Source organism: Camarhynchus parvulus, chromosome 3 (assembly GCF_901933205.1).
Source record: "Camarhynchus parvulus chromosome 3, STF_HiC, whole genome shotgun sequence".
In the NCBI taxonomy this organism is placed as follows: Eukaryota; Metazoa; Chordata; class Aves; order Passeriformes; family Thraupidae; genus Camarhynchus; species Camarhynchus parvulus.
Window position 1 is genome coordinate 84,623,349 of NC_044573.1, and position 17,194 is coordinate 84,640,542.

Consider the following 17,194-nt stretch of genomic DNA (forward strand, 5'->3'; position numbering starts at 1 on the left):
AAGCAGCGGGGTGGGCCTTAGTGGTATGCTAGGGTTAGAGGGCAATACAGCCTTCAAGGAAACTTGGCTTTGCTGCCTGGAGCACCTCCTCCCCCTCCATCTTTGTAGGGAGAATTGTAAGGGGGCACAGTATTCCCCAATGAGATGCAGCTGTGTTGACACCTGTAAGTAATTGAGAACCAGGGCCATAAAAGGGTGGAGCCGGACAAAGAGTCAGAAGGCTGCCCAGAAGATGACTGCAGAGGAAGACTGCAAGGAGCAGGAGAAGGCTGCTCAGGAAAAGACTGCAGGAGGAGAAGATGGTGAGTTCCCCTGGAGGGGATGAATAATTCCAGAGGAAGATTGACCCCAGGAGGGTAGACCCCAGGAGAGGGTTGGAGAAGCTTTGGACATGCCAGGGCTCTGTGGCAGTCTGGCAGCAATATCCTTCATTGAATCGCTGCTGGATTAGCTGCAGATGCTCCTGGCTGGGTGCTTCAGGAAAAGCCCCTGGAGGGGATGGACATGCATCGGGAAAAGCCCCTGGAGGGGCTAGACTCTGCTGGTGTAATGTATTGCTGTATTATAGAAGTATAGTTGTATTGTTTACTGTTATGTATAAGTATTAGTGTAAAGTGTTTAGGGCTACTGTGACCCACTGGGACGGAGTGGGGGAGGCGGCGTTGGTGAAGCTGAGAGTGGCAGGTGGAAGCCACAAAGAGGTCTAGACCTGATTATCTAATCAAGACACCTGGGAACAGGTGAGCCACCAACAAGCAATGAGGGATTTGGTTTGGGATATTTGAGGTATTTGCTTTATGTTATGACTGCCTCGACAAATAGAGATAGATGCTGATGTAATGTAACTGGTATAAGGTATTACTGTAATGCATAAGTATAGTTGTATAATATATTACTGTATATGTATTGTTGTAAACGTGTTTAATACAACACATCTTCACCAACCGTGGTTTCTGCAGAGTTGTTAGAGTGAGAATACACGTGTATTCTTACTCCTTCTAGCTGCTACTGAGTATATATATATATCCACAGCCAGCTGCAGTCTATCTTGGAACCAGCTGAACCTGGTTCTTTTGGATGTGGGAGAAGCTTCTAGCAGCTTCTCAAAGAGGCCATACTTGTAACCCCTTTGCTACAAAAACCTGGCCATTTAAACCTGAGGAATAAGAAAAGATAGTGCTATTGGCAGGAAATTACAAATTAGCTAAGTAACCACTGGACTTATTTACTTTTGAATGAATAACCAAAAGTTAAACAAAAGCCTGTAACTGTTATAGTGGCCATATGAATTTGAAAAGTAGCAAATGACTTCCCCATCTGGTTCCCAAGTCTTTGTGCCTCCAGCAGATATGCCAGGTACTGTAGTGCACTTTCATTCCTTCTACCAATAATTAAAAAGAAAAAAAAATAAATAATAACCTACCATTTCTTAGTTATACTTTCCTCGTAGCTTGCTTGGGTAGGAATGTGTATGCAGGGTTATCACAGAATCACAGAATTTCTAGGTTGGAAGAGACCTTTAAGATCATCGAGTCCAACCCATCTTCTAACACCTCAACTAGATCATGGCACCAAGTGCCAGATCCAGTCTTTTTTTAAACACATCGAGGGATGGTGACTCCACCACCTCCTATAAACTATTGAGGGATGTTATACAGATATTCTGTAGGTTAAGAAAGAGGTCATTTCATACCTAGGCATTAGTGCAGGTAGGAAATGTATAATTTAGACTAAAATCTAAGCTAGTGCCTGTATAATATGTCAAAGCCCTTAAAAGAATACCCGTCTCCTGTAATGCCTCAGCTTTTTTCCACTGAGATTTAGCAAAAAGTCTTATACCACATGATAGCAAACAGAATATTAAGCAAACAGCTTACACAATTAAGGTTGCATGCTAAAGAAAATATTAAGCATTCTTATAAAAGCTTCTAGCAGTTTTTAACAGTTAAAAAAACTTGTAACTACAACTGAAATCTAGCTGTGACAAAATGGCAATTTACAAAATTTTGTGCACAGGCATAGCTGGAGAAGAAGGGAAAGGTTATGGGAGGGCAGTAATTCATTTCAATAGGATCTTCATCATGAGGAAGCCTGCTGGCTCAGTCACAGCTGCCACAGTATCAATAGCCTTTTTGGGATCTTGTATTTTTCCTACTTTGATGATGTTGCTCTCCCTCATTAGGATTCAAATCCAATTGTTTATGCTGCTGCTCACTGTTACTCTGCTTTCATGCTGATTATTTCCATTGAATCTCATGTAAAATGGACAGAAGTTTAGAGAAAAATGCAGGCACTGACTGTTAGTGAAGCGGAAAAAACTAAACTGTTGTTTGTTCCTAAAACATCACCATAAGGATTGCATATTTCTCTCCAGTCCCCCAATTTTATTGTTAGTCATAGCTAGTGCCATAATAATTGATGAATTGAGCCTAGCAATTACAGACCACTTCTTCAGTACTGCAGAACATATCTTGTGTACATGCAAAGGTACAAAATATTTTGCCATTCCTCAAAAAGCAGCATCCTTAATAATTTGATACTTACAAACCAACATCTTTACATGAAGTCTATTCATGTAACCTTGATATTGCTTCCTGACTTTGAATTAATGAATGAAGGCCCACTCCTTTCACTGCCACACATTTGAGGGCTACAATGTGACAGGTTCTCTTTGTTCCCTCTTGCACATTCTCAATCTATCTATTAAGTCCTGCAATTGCTTTTTTACTATAAAAACCTATATTAACATCCAGTATGCTTGAAAAAATTCTTTTCCCCATTCCTCAGCTTCAATTTGTCTGTAGTAATTATCCAAAGGTGCAGGTGAGGATGATGCTTTTAGTGATTTTTTTTTTCCTGACTGCAAACATTTTCTGCTTAGTTCTTAAATCCCCAAAACAATCATAATTATGCTCTGAGCTGGGCCCTGATCTTATGTTTCAGTAACAAGAGAAACTTTCCAGAAATCAGACAGACAGAGCATGGATGGTACATAAAAGGAGCGAGCTTCCCAAAAACTGTCACCCCAAGAACATTTACCATGACTAAATGGGAGATACCTGGTACTTCATGAAATGTTCTGCTAAAACATTCTTAGTATTCCTTTCTCTACTTAATTTTTATTGACAATATTTAGCCTCCAAAATTAACTCACAGAACCTTTACATTGCTAATCAAGTCCAAACGCAGAAGAAGCAAATGTTAATGACAGCAATTATCACCTTTCTCTCTCACACATACTATTCACATCCTGTAAATGATCCCTTAGCCAAGCCTTTTACTAGCAATATGTCTGTAGATGTATGTGTGGAAACATCATAAACAGGCTGCAACTGAGTAAGGGTCAATATGTCTACACATAACACATAATCCAGTACAGCAATATATTTCTTCTTGATGTTTATTATTAAGGTGGGAAATAATTTTAGCACTATTTAGATAGACTACTTACATATTTTCATGTTACCAGATTCATATGCAGCCTGTTGAAGAAATGAGGGATTTTTTCCACCCCTCCCAGGTTTTCATTTGTTTGTACATGAAGAAAAACATAATAATGAGAGTTGTGAACTACAACTCTAGGAAATTGCAAACCTAATAATTGTGTACTGAATTGCAGCTGAAGTACTGCACAGCTAATGAGGATTAAAAATTCTCACTTCTGAGTACTTCTGTGAAAGTCTAAGGGTTATCCCTACCACTACATCTGAAAGGCCTCTCTCCAGATCTGATAAGACACGAGAACAGGTGCAGAGAGGAGTATAAACTGGAGAAGTATTAATCTGGAGATCTCTGGCACACTGGGAAAAAATGGAGAGACCAAGTTCTGTGCTTAACTTAAGACAGAATGATTTCACATCCTTATTATAAACATTATAAAAAATTATCTTCAGAGAAACACAGACATTATATTAGCAGTGGACAACAGTATATCCACAAAATATAATTTAAGAGAAAGCATGAATAATTACCTGAGTAACGGATCTTGAATCCTTTCTTGCTGGTTGCATGATCAGTTGACCAGCGGAGATACAGCTGATTCATTTTGCTTGTGAAGTTCAGTTGCCCAGTATGATTTCCACTCAAAGCAACCAGTAGAGGGCTTTGCCCAGAAGAACCTTCAGAGATGAATAAAGAAACTACTGAAGTTTTAAAGTACTATGAGTTTAAGCAATTCTTTCAATATTGTAACTAAGCTGTGAAAGTGAACATGGTAGAATAGGACATTGCCAGACACTTCCTTGTCAGAGAAATAACTAACAGATCTCAATTTAAACTGTCCACCTGGTTTTAGGTTTTCACTAGAGAGCATTATAATTACTTTATATTTCCATTTGTTTGTACCTAGAAAAAAAATCTAGGTACAAACAGATGGAAATATAAAGCAATTAGTGATTTCTCCATAAACAATGAAAAGAGTAGTGGTTTAAAGAAAAAAAAAGGTATTAATTTCTATTTGACATAAATATACTGAATGAGGGTCTTTGTCTGCTTCTTGCCCTTTGATATTGTACATCTTGTACAATTTAAACACCATCGTATTACATAATGAACAGAGTAGCGAAAAAAAAGCTCTGTCAAGTGTAAGACCACCACAGTTTTATTTGGAAAACACATATGTACAAGTGTTATGAATTTGCCTCAGTAGGACTCAGTTCTGATCATTAGTATGTTTATTAAAGTTCCATTTTAGTGTAGTGTTCATTTATGGTAAATACAAGATGCTGAAAAACTGTTTCCTGGCCCTAAACCAATATCTTCACCAGAATAAAACCCTAGTGGCACAGATAATGATTTCAGGACTATTTATATAGAAGAGAACAAAAAAAATCCATGTATCAATCCAATCTCCAACTGGAAGCTTTCTAAAACATGAAATGCCTTTTTTTTCCTCCATATGAAGGTAATGTTTTCTCCAGCTGAAGCACTCCCACATGCTCACCATGTCCTTTGCTCCATGTTTTTTCAAGTTTAAGAAAGCTATGTCAACCAACATTATCTTGGTCAGAGCTGCTAATACAAATAAAGAACTTCTTCATTCATTATTTGCTGAGTTTGAGCAGCTGTGGCCTGATCAGGTTTTCTTATGTTACATGAAAATAGAAAAATAAAACTGAATCGAATGACACCTAAAAATTGAATACAATACAATTGAAAATTGTTGTCAGCCCCATCCACTTCAATTAAAAAAAAAAAAAAGTGTCATTTCTGACTGGGACATTTCAGATACTGAAGAGAGGCTATGGAAGTCACAAAAACATAAACATTAAAATTACTTCCCAGTTCTTAGGAACTGCATTTCAGTCACCGTAATACTACAACTAAGTTAGCATTACTAAAAAAATTCTAAATAATAAACATAAGAACAAATAAGCATTGCTTATCATGCCCTCATAAAAATGCTTCATGACTTGTTTGTTTATCATATTGCAGAGTTAGTGTTTGATGATTACAGTGTAGGATAAATGACAAGGAATGCTAAAGTCAATTCCTTTTTTGCTTGAAAAAAATTATTTAGAACATGACATTTGAATCAGTAACTCTGTGCTTCACTTTGGATTTTGTAAATCTGTTTAATGCCCTTGTTGCAGTTTGGAACATAAGTGTTCTTTTAAAATTCTCAAGGGACTAAAAAATGTTCTTCTACAAATGAAGACCTACTACCTACAATAAAGTAAGAATCCTTATTACTGATCATGAAATTATTTTGCAGCACCATATGCCATACCACATTTTTTAATGATTAGAAGATCAGAGGATTAATTCAATGCATTTTAGTTTTGCTTTGTTTTTCCCAGAGTTGAGTTTCATTTTCTGTACCTTACCTAGCAGTCAACTCTTCAGATGGTGTTCAGGAAGGTCAGCAGCATCACTCAGTTGTTCTTGAATATGACATTTATTTAATTATTATTTCAGAGTTTGTCTATATAAGGAAACGCTCAACAGACTCAACTTCTGGTGTGGTGATCTGTCATATGAAACTCTCTTGACTATTAGATAAAAGTTGACATTTCCTTCTATTTTCAGTGATAGATTAGTTTCAGTTTATTTCAGAGAGAAAAAAAATATTTTCTGTACTAAATGAATGCTATTCAGTGTAAATACCTGAATGCCATATTTTCAAGTTCAAAACAGTTTAATAATTATGTTCATGTAACATTTATGGCTTCCCTGGTTTAGAATCCAGAGAGGGTTTTCTAAGGGTGTGACAGGTAAGTGGGAATGGCTAATGGACTTATTGCTCCCACTTGACCAGGCTGACCTTACTGACTGGCTGCCTACCCTGATCATCATCCAGCTGCTGAAGCACCATAATGTACAGGGCAGTCAGGGAGGTGTAGTTCTTGCTGTGCTTTGCATTCCAAAGCTGCCTTATAAAGCAATCAGAGATGAGTGCCTTGGCAACACTAATTCCCTAAATATTTGTCTTGCAAATCTTTATACAGCTTCTGCATAAAGTTTGATGATGTATCTTTACCTGTTAGAGATAGATCAGTGCAGTTCTACTAACCGAGATGAAATACACTGTTTTGGACCACACAAGGTCCCACAATATGACACATATTTGTTTGCTGCAAAATGCAGCAACATTGAATCTGAGTTATAGCCATCACTGGAAGCAGTAGAGCCACATCAGCATCGTCTTCTGCCCTCAAAAACTCATGCTGAGATGTCTAACTAATTAGCAAAGCACATTGCTAATGTGGTCACAGGGACATAAACAAGTATCTCTGTAAGGTGCTGCAATGGGCCATATCTGAATATCAGTTTGTTGAGAGCTAGCTCAGGAATCTCCACATGCCACTATAGTTGAGAGTTTAAAAATATGCCATTATCTTTTTCACTTAAGGCTGCTGGTAGGTGGTAGAAAAAATTACTTCTGCAGAGCTGCAGTAGAGATGAATTTGTAAGAATATTATTTCATGCCATGAAATTAAAGTGCTTAAACATGTAGGAACGACATTAGTTCTTCTCTCAGATCTATTATTGATAATCTGGTTTCATTACATTTAAATTCAGAGGAAAGAAAACAAAAGTATACATCAGGAAAATTATGCTGTTTCAACTAAATTTGTCAAAAGAAAACAAAGTGATCAGACCACTAGAAAAGTTCCAGTAACATTCCATATTGTCTTTGATACAAAATGGAATGGAAGAAAAGCCTGTCTTAATAGATTTTTTGCAGACTATTTTCTGCACTAACCTGACATGGACCAGCATACATGTTATGAAGAAAAAAATATGCTATGATATGGCATTTCAAAAAGCATCAAAAATAATGTGGATTTTTAAAGGATGTTTCTACCAAAAAGTGAAAAAAATATTAATTTTAGACATTAAAATCTAATCCTTCAGAAGAATACTTAAAACAAGATACCTCAAAAGATAGGACCTTTTAATATTTTTTCATGCTCTGAAACTCCCATAGTGAATATTCATCATTTCTATCATACTTATCTATTCTAGGTTAATGAAGAAGGATATGATAATGGTCTCTAAATGAATAAAAATGTATTTAAGAACAATCAGAGACTAGTTATCCTTGTCAATCAATGAGAACATAATAAGTCATAATAAGTTCAGAATGAAGTAGAAAATAAGAATTAAGTAGGGTCCTTTGAGAAGTGACAACACATTTTTCTGCTCTTTGTCCTAAACAGATGAACATTTTAACAGTGGTATGTTCAAACAGTGAACAACACTGGTCTGCAATGCTATGGAGAAAGCAGATAGGGTATTTGAACCCAAATTTCAGTATTAAGACTCAAATAATTTTATTCATTTGGACAAATGTAACCCCAAAATACTTCTTCACCACAAATGAACCATTTTGGATCAGCATGTTAACATCTCCTTTCAGACACCCGCATAAATTTCGCTGGAAACAGAAAACTATGTGACTTTCCCAGGGAAACTACAGTTCTTAATGGTCCTCTGTAACAATACCTAAGAAAATTTAAAATATTCTCTGTCTTGAATACATCTATAAAAACTTGCATTGGCTAACAGATTTAGATTTAAGGCAAAAGTAATAGGAATTCTGAATTATTGTTTTATTTTCAGATATATCACTGCACTGTGATCCCAAAAATTGCAAATCAAGGCCCACTCCACCCAGTATTTGATCTTGTGTAATAAGACAGAATTTAAATATTTCTTACCATCAAATACCTCCAGCTCATCAAACTGCTTTTCACTTTGAAACATTTCTACAAAAATGGAGATGTTATATCCTGGCTCAACCTTAATAGTCCAAGAACATGTCTGAGAGTTGGGGTAGGTGCCTGGATAACCTGGACTGAGGATCACTCCTGATGATTCTGTACGAATTTCATTTGCTGGACATTGTGCTAAAAAGGACACAAAAAGAACACTAAGAATAGCAATGAAACAAAGTGTTTCTTCTCCATTAAATGCACGCTTCAGGGTGAGTTTCGAAATGAAACATGTTAAAATCATATTCTAGATGGAAGGGGAAAAATATTCCCTATAATATGCACAGAAACAGGACCACTTTTATAAACCTTGATTTAGGAAACATTGTATTAATTTATAAATTACAGTAAAGCATCTATCCAGAAAGAAATATGTTAGAGCCTAAAGTGGTCTCCATCAAGGAATTCACATATGTTGGTGCAATCAGTCATACAGGTGAGGTAAAAGTACCAGTAAAACTTTTTATTTGGAAATTGTATTCTATTTGAGATCCTAAAAAAATGAACCAGCTTTAGAAATGAAGCCTGTTGCATGAACATGACAACATATTGAAACATCTAGACATACCAGATTAATTGAAAGTACACAAGTTTTATGTAAAGTGTTCATTTTCAATATAAAATCCAAGTCACCCAAGTAAGACCTTCTTAGCGACTACTTCCCCTGTTATTTAAAGTCTGAACTTTAAATTTCACCTGGCATTCATAGGGATTCATGATCTCTGCATACTGAAAGGAGTATAATATATTAAAATACTGTAAATTTTATATCCTAAACACTGGTTTGATTAGGAAGTTTTGTCACTATTTAACATTTTGCCTCTCACATAGGACTCATTTTTTCAAATCTGTTTCCTGATACGTTTTGTCCACGGTTTCATAATATATGTTAACAATATTTTTGTGTAAGATTCACAAATATATCCTGACAGAAATGCATTTCTGGAAATCATCTGTCATAGTGACCAAGCACTTAAATAAAGTAAAAGTTGTAAGAAAAGTGAAAAACAAAACAACAGAGGGAAAAGTGATCAGCGGAAAAAGTATACTATGGGGGGAAATCCACACGTAAATATCAGAAACAAACATTCAAAACTGGACCATTTCCCTCAGAAGACCTTTTGCAAACTTGGAGGTGAAATTTAGGTTCAGTTGCAGCTGAAAAATTTCTTCAGTCAGAGAGAAAAATGTCAGCCAGTGAAAAGGAGGGATGTAATATGCAAGTGAGAATAGGCCATCAAGAAGGGGAACAAGATCTGGGTTGGGCAAAAGACTGTATGCAAATTATTTATCTTTGGCATATATCCCTTTCTGCTATCATTTGACAGCACTGGCTGAAGCAGACAGTATCCCTAAGAGGCAAAGCCACCCCTCATAGAAGATCCTAAGAGAGGGAAAGCCTGTGGGACAATGGTATACAAAGCAGTAAGAATCCTTTAGACAGTAATCCAGGGATTGCCTCTTGAGGTAGAAACACCTGTAGTAAAATGACACCCAGAAATTTCACATGAACTTCTGTCTAAGAATATAGCATTGCATGTGTTTAATGACAGTAGCTTCTTCTCTCACTCTCCTAAAATGAAACACACTGCTACTTTGACTTCCTCTATTCTTCAAACTAATACAAGAATAACTTGGGAAAATGCTGTCAAAAGGTGCTCTGACTCATAAGTTTGCATAAAATACAAGTAAACCAGCAAATTCTCAAAGAAAAAAATTGGGCATAAAAATATCATCAGATAAATAAGAATAATTTTCCCTGCAGCATTTCCTGTCTGACATGAATAAAAGTGCACATCACTGATATCACTGTCTTCAAAAATTACAAAAATTACAAAGTCAAAAATTACAAGTGTCCTGGAGAAATAAATGATGCTGTCTGACTTCACAGCAAGACACAGTGATTCTTTTCAACACTGGAAAACTGTCACCTCTCTGGATAAATTATGATTTAGAAATGGCTACAATAAACTAAACATGGCAAACAAGAAGTTGCAATGTATGGGTCACTTGGAATGGGACAAGGGAGTGTAGGAAGTGCATCTGGAGTGGTTTTGTAAACACTAGCAGCACAAATGTTAAGGATACAAATGTCTTTTGTTGCTTGCTTTTCCTCAGCATCTTAGGGAGTTATGGAAATAACCATTGGTCAAATCACTCATGAAACCAATTATATAGTAAGCATTCAGATTTGGGGTTTGCAAACAAAATCTGGATGTTGCACAGATACAGTTCAGACAAGACTAAAGCCTGGTGATCTCACTACTTGAGAAGTGCAATAGTACAATTCTTCCAGAGAAGTTTACAGCTGGGTTATTCTAAAAGGCTGTTATTGCCTCCTTTATATGGGTGCCCTTTCAGCTAAGTTACCACAAATATAATTTTCAGAGAGGTGCCCTCTTATCTTCTTAAGAACTCACTGAATGAACTCTGTTTACTTACTCCAGTATATGAGGTTTTTGGAATTTTGGATGGAAGATTATCAACTAAGAATAAGATTCAAAATTACATTTTGAAAAATCTGAGATCAATGTATAGTCATCCCCAGAACACTGCCACTAAGTTCTGAGATATTGTTCACTAACTCAAGAAATACACTGCAAGCATCTTTAAAAAAATTGAGTCAGAGAAGGAATGAAATAAATACATAGAGGAAAGTCAACAATTCAGAGAAGTGAAAACTGTTAGTTTCTTTTGGGATAAAAGAACTGTCATAGAACAGGAAGAAAGACACACTCATATAGCATAGACACTGACTGTGATCTGAGAAACATGTGGCAGTGCTCCAGAGAAGAAATGGTAAGAATGGTCTGCAAAAAGAAAAAGAGACAGGAATAGGAAACTGTGGAGGGGAGAGGAAAGAGTAAAAAACACACAAAAATTACTTTTCCTGCCTCTTTATTTCAGCTGCTTTGCTCTTTGACGATCTAGTTTTTCTTGTAAAGATATCAGGGACAAAAAAGTGAAGGAAAGAGGCAAGGAAATAACTTATTTACTAGGTATGAAAAAATAACAAAAAAGTTATTTCAAAACCATGTACAAATTATCAATAACAGCGAAAAGCTGCTCTTAGGTGCCTCGTTCCTTGCAGCCAAATCTTAAGAAGGAACCTGAAACTAAATTATTCACCACGGGGGAAATGTGCCTTTTGCAGATGTTTCTTCATGCCCTTCTCTCATAATTGAGGAAAAGTATGATGTTGCTTTGTAATTAAGAACATTTATTTGGTGAGTGAATATTAAAAATCAACAGCTTAAAGGTCAGAGTATTTCCCTGAACACATCATCACATGTACACAAGAAACATATCAATGCAGTGATGCCAAACTGATTTTTGCCTTTTTGCATTTATATATTCTTTATATATTTGTAGCTCTGTAGCCTATTATTGTATAACTACATAGATTTGTAGCTAGCATTTCACCCTCTCTGTTAGACAGAAAGACAGAACACATTCCTAGAGACTTGAATCCTCTGGGGACCAAGGTTAAATTCTCTAGGTGTGACCGTGTTCACAGGGGTTTTCAGAATGAGGGAAGAGACAAGGATCTGACTCCATGTTTCAGAAGGCTTGATTTATTATTTGGTGATATATATATTACATTATAACTATACTAGAAAGAACAGAAGGAAAAGGTTTCATCTTAGAAGGCTAGCTAAGCTAAGAATAGAAAGGAAAGGAATGATAACAAAAGCCAGCTGCTCGGACTCCATCCGAGATGGCTTGGCCTTGATTGACCATTAATTATAAGTATCCAAGATGAGCCAATCAAAAATCCACCCGCTGCATTCCACAGCAGCAGATAACCATTGTTTACATTTTGTTCCTGAGGCCTCAGCTTCTCAGAAGGGAAAAAATCCTAAGAAAGGATTTTCACAAAAAGATGTCTACGACATCTGCGGACCCAGGTTAAAATGGCTTCTCAAGACACTTTTTCATAAACAAAGTTTAGTTAGTATCTAAAGGGGGGGGCTGTTCAAAAAAGGGTCAAACCAGCAAGGAATTACCTCATCTCTGTGAATTCTTGTCAGTTATGCTAATTTGTGAAACATAAAATTGTGTTTGCTTTATATTACTATGTGCATCTTCAGCACATTTTTGGCATGTATTCCAGTGCATTGTGTACCATAAAAGATTCTTTATAAAGGTAACTGCGTTTTTATTACCTAATCATGTCTGAATTTTTGTCTGACTCTTTTTAGGACTGAAAAGACATCAGGAGGACTGCTGTAGGAATTTTTTTTCCACATATTCTATTGTATTCACTTACTGAACTTTAGAATTTTACTAACGAAACAATTTTCAAAAAGGAGAAATAATGTTTAAGTGGAAAAAAAAAGGTACCTCTCTAATACAAATCAGGGCAAATATGGATGCTAAGGGTGAAAGGAGAGATGAAATATTCGTCTGTGGTACTGTGAGACAAAACCAGCATATTCCTAGAGAAGAAAATTCAAGTAAGATCAAAACTATCATGTCCTTCTAACCTGTAAACAGCTCAGTTCCTCTTTTGGGCTAGAACAGAAGTGACCAAATATTTTTAAACACTGAGCTACAGCTTCAGGTCTTCCTATCGCCAAGATTTACTTCCTATGGCTAAGAGTCATTCAACAAGAAGTCCCTTCCAATCTAAGATGTTCATAGCTGATGTACCACAGGGACTAATGAGAGGAATAGCTCTGAAGTAATTCAGGGAAAGGCAGATTTTGTATTGTCCCTTTGCAGTCTGGGAAGCTGGCTGTACCACGGGGTTTTGTGGCAAATTGGCACAAAATTGGCATAAATTGGCTCACCTTCGCAACCTTTATTGTCTCTTTCTGCCCCCTAATGAATTACTCACCAATTCCTCTCCAGTATAGCTTAGCTGTTGATTACAGAACTTAATCTCCAGGCTGGAAGCTACACTTTACAAGATTTAAATTTTAGAAGATTCATATGTCTAAAGACATATGAAAATATAAAACTGAGATACTGAGACAGTAAGACTGCTTCACCTTGTTCCTTAAAACAAAAGGCATATCCATTTTTCAGTACCACAGTTATACCTATAATTTGAATAAAAGTAAACTCCACAGTGTTATTATCTCGTATTCACCATACACACAACAGGTAAAAAAATAGCTATTTTGAGATTTTTTTAAAATAATATTAGCTCTGCCCTTTTAGCACAACATTTAAAAATAGAATACACATATATTAAATAAAAATATATATAAATAAAAAGTGTGCTGGTTGAGGCAGAGCACATACATATTTGAGTTTGATTTAGCTGAAATGGATTTATTTTTCCCCACAGCACCCCCTCACAGTACTGTGCTTTATATTGGTAGCTAGAAAAGAGTTGATAATGCAGTAGAATTTTGGCTACTGCTGAGCATTTCTGGCACAGCATCAGTGCTGTCTCTCCAACATTCTGCACCACCACCTCCCAGCAGTGCCAGCTGGGGGTGGGCAAGGTCTTGGGAGAGGGCTTAGGACAGCTGACACAAACTGACCAAAGAGATATTCATACAACAGTATATTGGCTCAGCAATAGAGGCTAAAAGGAAAGAGCAAGAAGAGGGTGTACTCATTATTTACAACAGCTACATTCGCTGAAGTCCTGCTTCCCAGGAAGTGTCTGGACATTGCCTGATGATGGAAAGTAAAGAACAAAATATTTGGCTTTTTTCTCTTCTTGTTCATGCAGCCTTTCACTTTTGCTTTAGCAAATTGCCTTATCTTAACCTACAGGTTTTTATCCATCTTATTTCCTTCTCCTGTCTCACAGAGAAGGGGAGAGACAGAGTGGCCAAGGCCAATACAACACAATATTATACTCTTAATATTGTTTCTTTTGTTTGACTAACACATTAACATATTTGATACCTCATTGACTCTCTTCTGTTAAATTACAGGTTGACTCAACTCCCTATACATTTAGAAATTTAGGAATTGGCATGAAATTTACCACTTGAGAAAATCTGAGCTGCAAAATAAATTAGATGTTTGAGCCCCAAAATATATTTAATAATCAATTATTTATAAGTAAACCCCATGAATATTAAAAGTAGCTACTGTAAAATAGTTTGGAATGATAACAGGAATAAATATTAAAAAACATGCTTTAGGCATATTGGAGGACATAAGTAATCTATTTTACATTCATTTTTAATAAGATTGTTGCACATGTAAATTCGAAAAAATGTTATTTGTTAAACTTGCATAAATTCATGCACAGAGGCAATGCCTACAGAAAAACAACAGGAAATAACAACTATCTTTGTGTTACAGTCACATGTAATTGTGTACAGTGGGGTAGTGTCATGAGAATGGTAATTCTGCATGTCAGCATAACACTTTAATCATATTCTAGTTTTGAGAAACACATTATTTAACATGGCTTTTGCAGAAATCTGACTTAGGTTTTTAGGGGAAGGCCTGATCAAGATTCCTAACTCTAATACTATTTCTGATATCCTAATCTTTGATTTTGCTTTTTATTAATAAATATTATCACCACATTAGGACAATATTATCACACTACCCCTCTAATTTAAGTGTTTTGAGCGGCCATATTACCTTACACTGAATACCCATTATCTGTTTAACTAGCATCTCAATTTTTGTGACCAGTACAGGAATATTTATTTCTGTCACAATGCTCATAATGCTTTAATGTACATCTCTACTCTTCCTTAACAGAAACTAAAATATGAAAGAAATTTGTAGCAAGAGTATAAAGATATAAGATGAGAGCAGTGGCTCCAAGAGTAGAAACAGAAATGACAACAGTTCAACTACTTTTAAGCATAAACCCATCCACACTGACAGCACGCTCTGTAGGGGTGCATAGGACTCTGCATGTTAGAAAATAGCTGGCAAGTTAACACAGTACCAAACATCTTGAGAAAATCTGTCCTCAGACAGGAAGAGAAAAGGAGCTGCAAGAATACTGTGGTGTGCTGTGTTTACAGCTGCTCTGGAGGTCATTTCTTGAGAATGATGTAGAACTGGTGATGGAGATTCATTTTCTTGCCTCTCAGATATGTTATCAGACTCATATATAATATCCTAGAATTTGGCCTTCTATCATATAGATATATTTTTGACTACTACAACATAGTGGCACAGCTCAGGAAAATGGAAAGTGCTCCTGTATCTTTAAAAAAAATGAAACTGAACTAACCAAGGACAATATGAACAATTTTAAATTACAGGTAAAATGTAGAGAAGGCAGGTAAAATATGAGAAGGCAGTTCAAAAATTAGTTTGAAATATAATATGCAAATTGCATAGCAAGTAGCAATTTTTTTCAAGCCTATAAGGATAAAATAGTTTCTTATAAATGCCATTCCATCCTGCATCACACCTAAAGAAATAGAATAGAATTGGGCAGGGTATTGGGAAGGATGGGAAGAATGATTAAAGATATTAAATATCTTCTGGTCTATAGAATTATGCCATAAGTACAGTGAATAGAGGCCAACTTGTTACTGATTTTTTCCCATAAGAACTGGACAACATGGAAAGAGCAGGTGCCAAGTTCAAAGCAGAGAAATAACTTCACATTTTTAATAAATTGTGTAACTTCTTGCACAAAAATTTGTGGATTTAAGGCATTTACATGGGTTTAAAATAGGACTGAGTAATTCTACTGAAGAAACAGCCCTACAGGATTCAAAATATAAAGAACATTGCTGGCTTAAGAGTGGCTTAGCTACAGTTGGGTTGAGGCCTTAATTAACTGCATGTTTGCAGTGATTTTCTGTCCTGCACTAGAAAATCATTAGTAGTCAGTGCTAGATATGGAACACTGGGTATATGTTCTGGTGTACAGAATTTCTGGTCTGATGCAGAAATATATATTTCTCCCTTCAAATACTTAGGTTTACAAAATGCAACATGCATACCTTCAAATATTTATCTATGAGTAAACACTATAAAGACAGTCATTAAAAGCACAACTTTTAAATGACCTAGCAATATTTCGTGTGGTTCATAAATATAAGCTAGGGTTTTGTAATAAAATAGGAATCACATTCAACATTTATCTCCATAGTAATACTGGGGAGGCCGGGATAGAAAAAAACCAAGTAATTCTACCTTCCAGAAAAGAAATTTATATAAAGATACAACTTGGCTGAAGAAAGGAAATCAGGTGCATCCCAATTTACCTCAAGAAATTCATCCCTTATGTCTGCCCAAAATGACTGCCAGAATCTTACTCTAATGCTTCCAGTTCTATTGTCTACTGTCTCTGAATCACTCAATGGCACTTTCATTTTTCATGATCAAATTATTTCTTTAGATGTCATCCTTGTAACAAAGTTTTGCTGTACTCATAGGATACAGCCAGAGACAGCACAGCCATTTGCACAGCATCTGCAGGAATTGTTATGGATGGCTAACCCTTATCAGAAGTTCCTAATATCTCTGTAGATTTTTACAGTAACTGTTCAGTTTATTTCAGGCTTTCATTTTAGATTCACACTCTAATTAGTGAAGAGTTATGTTACAGCTGTTACTCTTAACTAAAAAAGGAAGTCTGGATTTGCAGTACAATCATCTTATTAAAATATTACATTTATAACAGAGAAATACATTGATTAAAAAAAGAAATAATCAGAAACATTATTAAGTATTCAGTTATCCTAACAAGAAAGACATAAAAGTGCACAATATTCCCATTAATTCTGTGTATTTTATGCCAAGGGTCTTGGAATTAATAATGATTCTTTTCCACTCAAAACAAAGATATGGAGTCCAATGTCTGAACCTATGGCAGATATCCAACTAATTGTATGCACAAGTCAAAAAAGGGGAGGTAAAGAAACCACTTTACCTCAAGTATGTGTGTTCATGCAGAGAATTAGATGAATAAAACAAATTATGGCATCAATAAACTAATAGTTTGCACTATAAATTCTTTATTATTCTCAAATCATGAAAGTAGAGAACCAGGGTAACAGGAAGGAAGATACACATATAGCTATTAC

General features: G+C 35.9%; 1 protein-coding gene across 1 annotated transcript in view; it reads right to left on the reverse strand.

Moving 5' to 3' along the window:
* The window catches only part of CSMD1 (CUB and Sushi multiple domains 1), a 1,057,303-nt gene that overhangs the window by 89,056 nt on the left and 951,053 nt on the right, over positions 1 to 17,194 (reverse strand). The window contains exons 47-48 of the mRNA XM_030946379.1: positions 8,163 to 8,351; positions 3,972 to 4,118 (exon numbers count right to left, since the gene is read on the reverse strand). Of these exons, the coding sequence (XP_030802239.1) occupies positions 3,972 to 4,118; positions 8,163 to 8,351 (336 nt within the window). The remainder of the gene's footprint in view (positions 1 to 3,971; positions 4,119 to 8,162; positions 8,352 to 17,194) is intronic.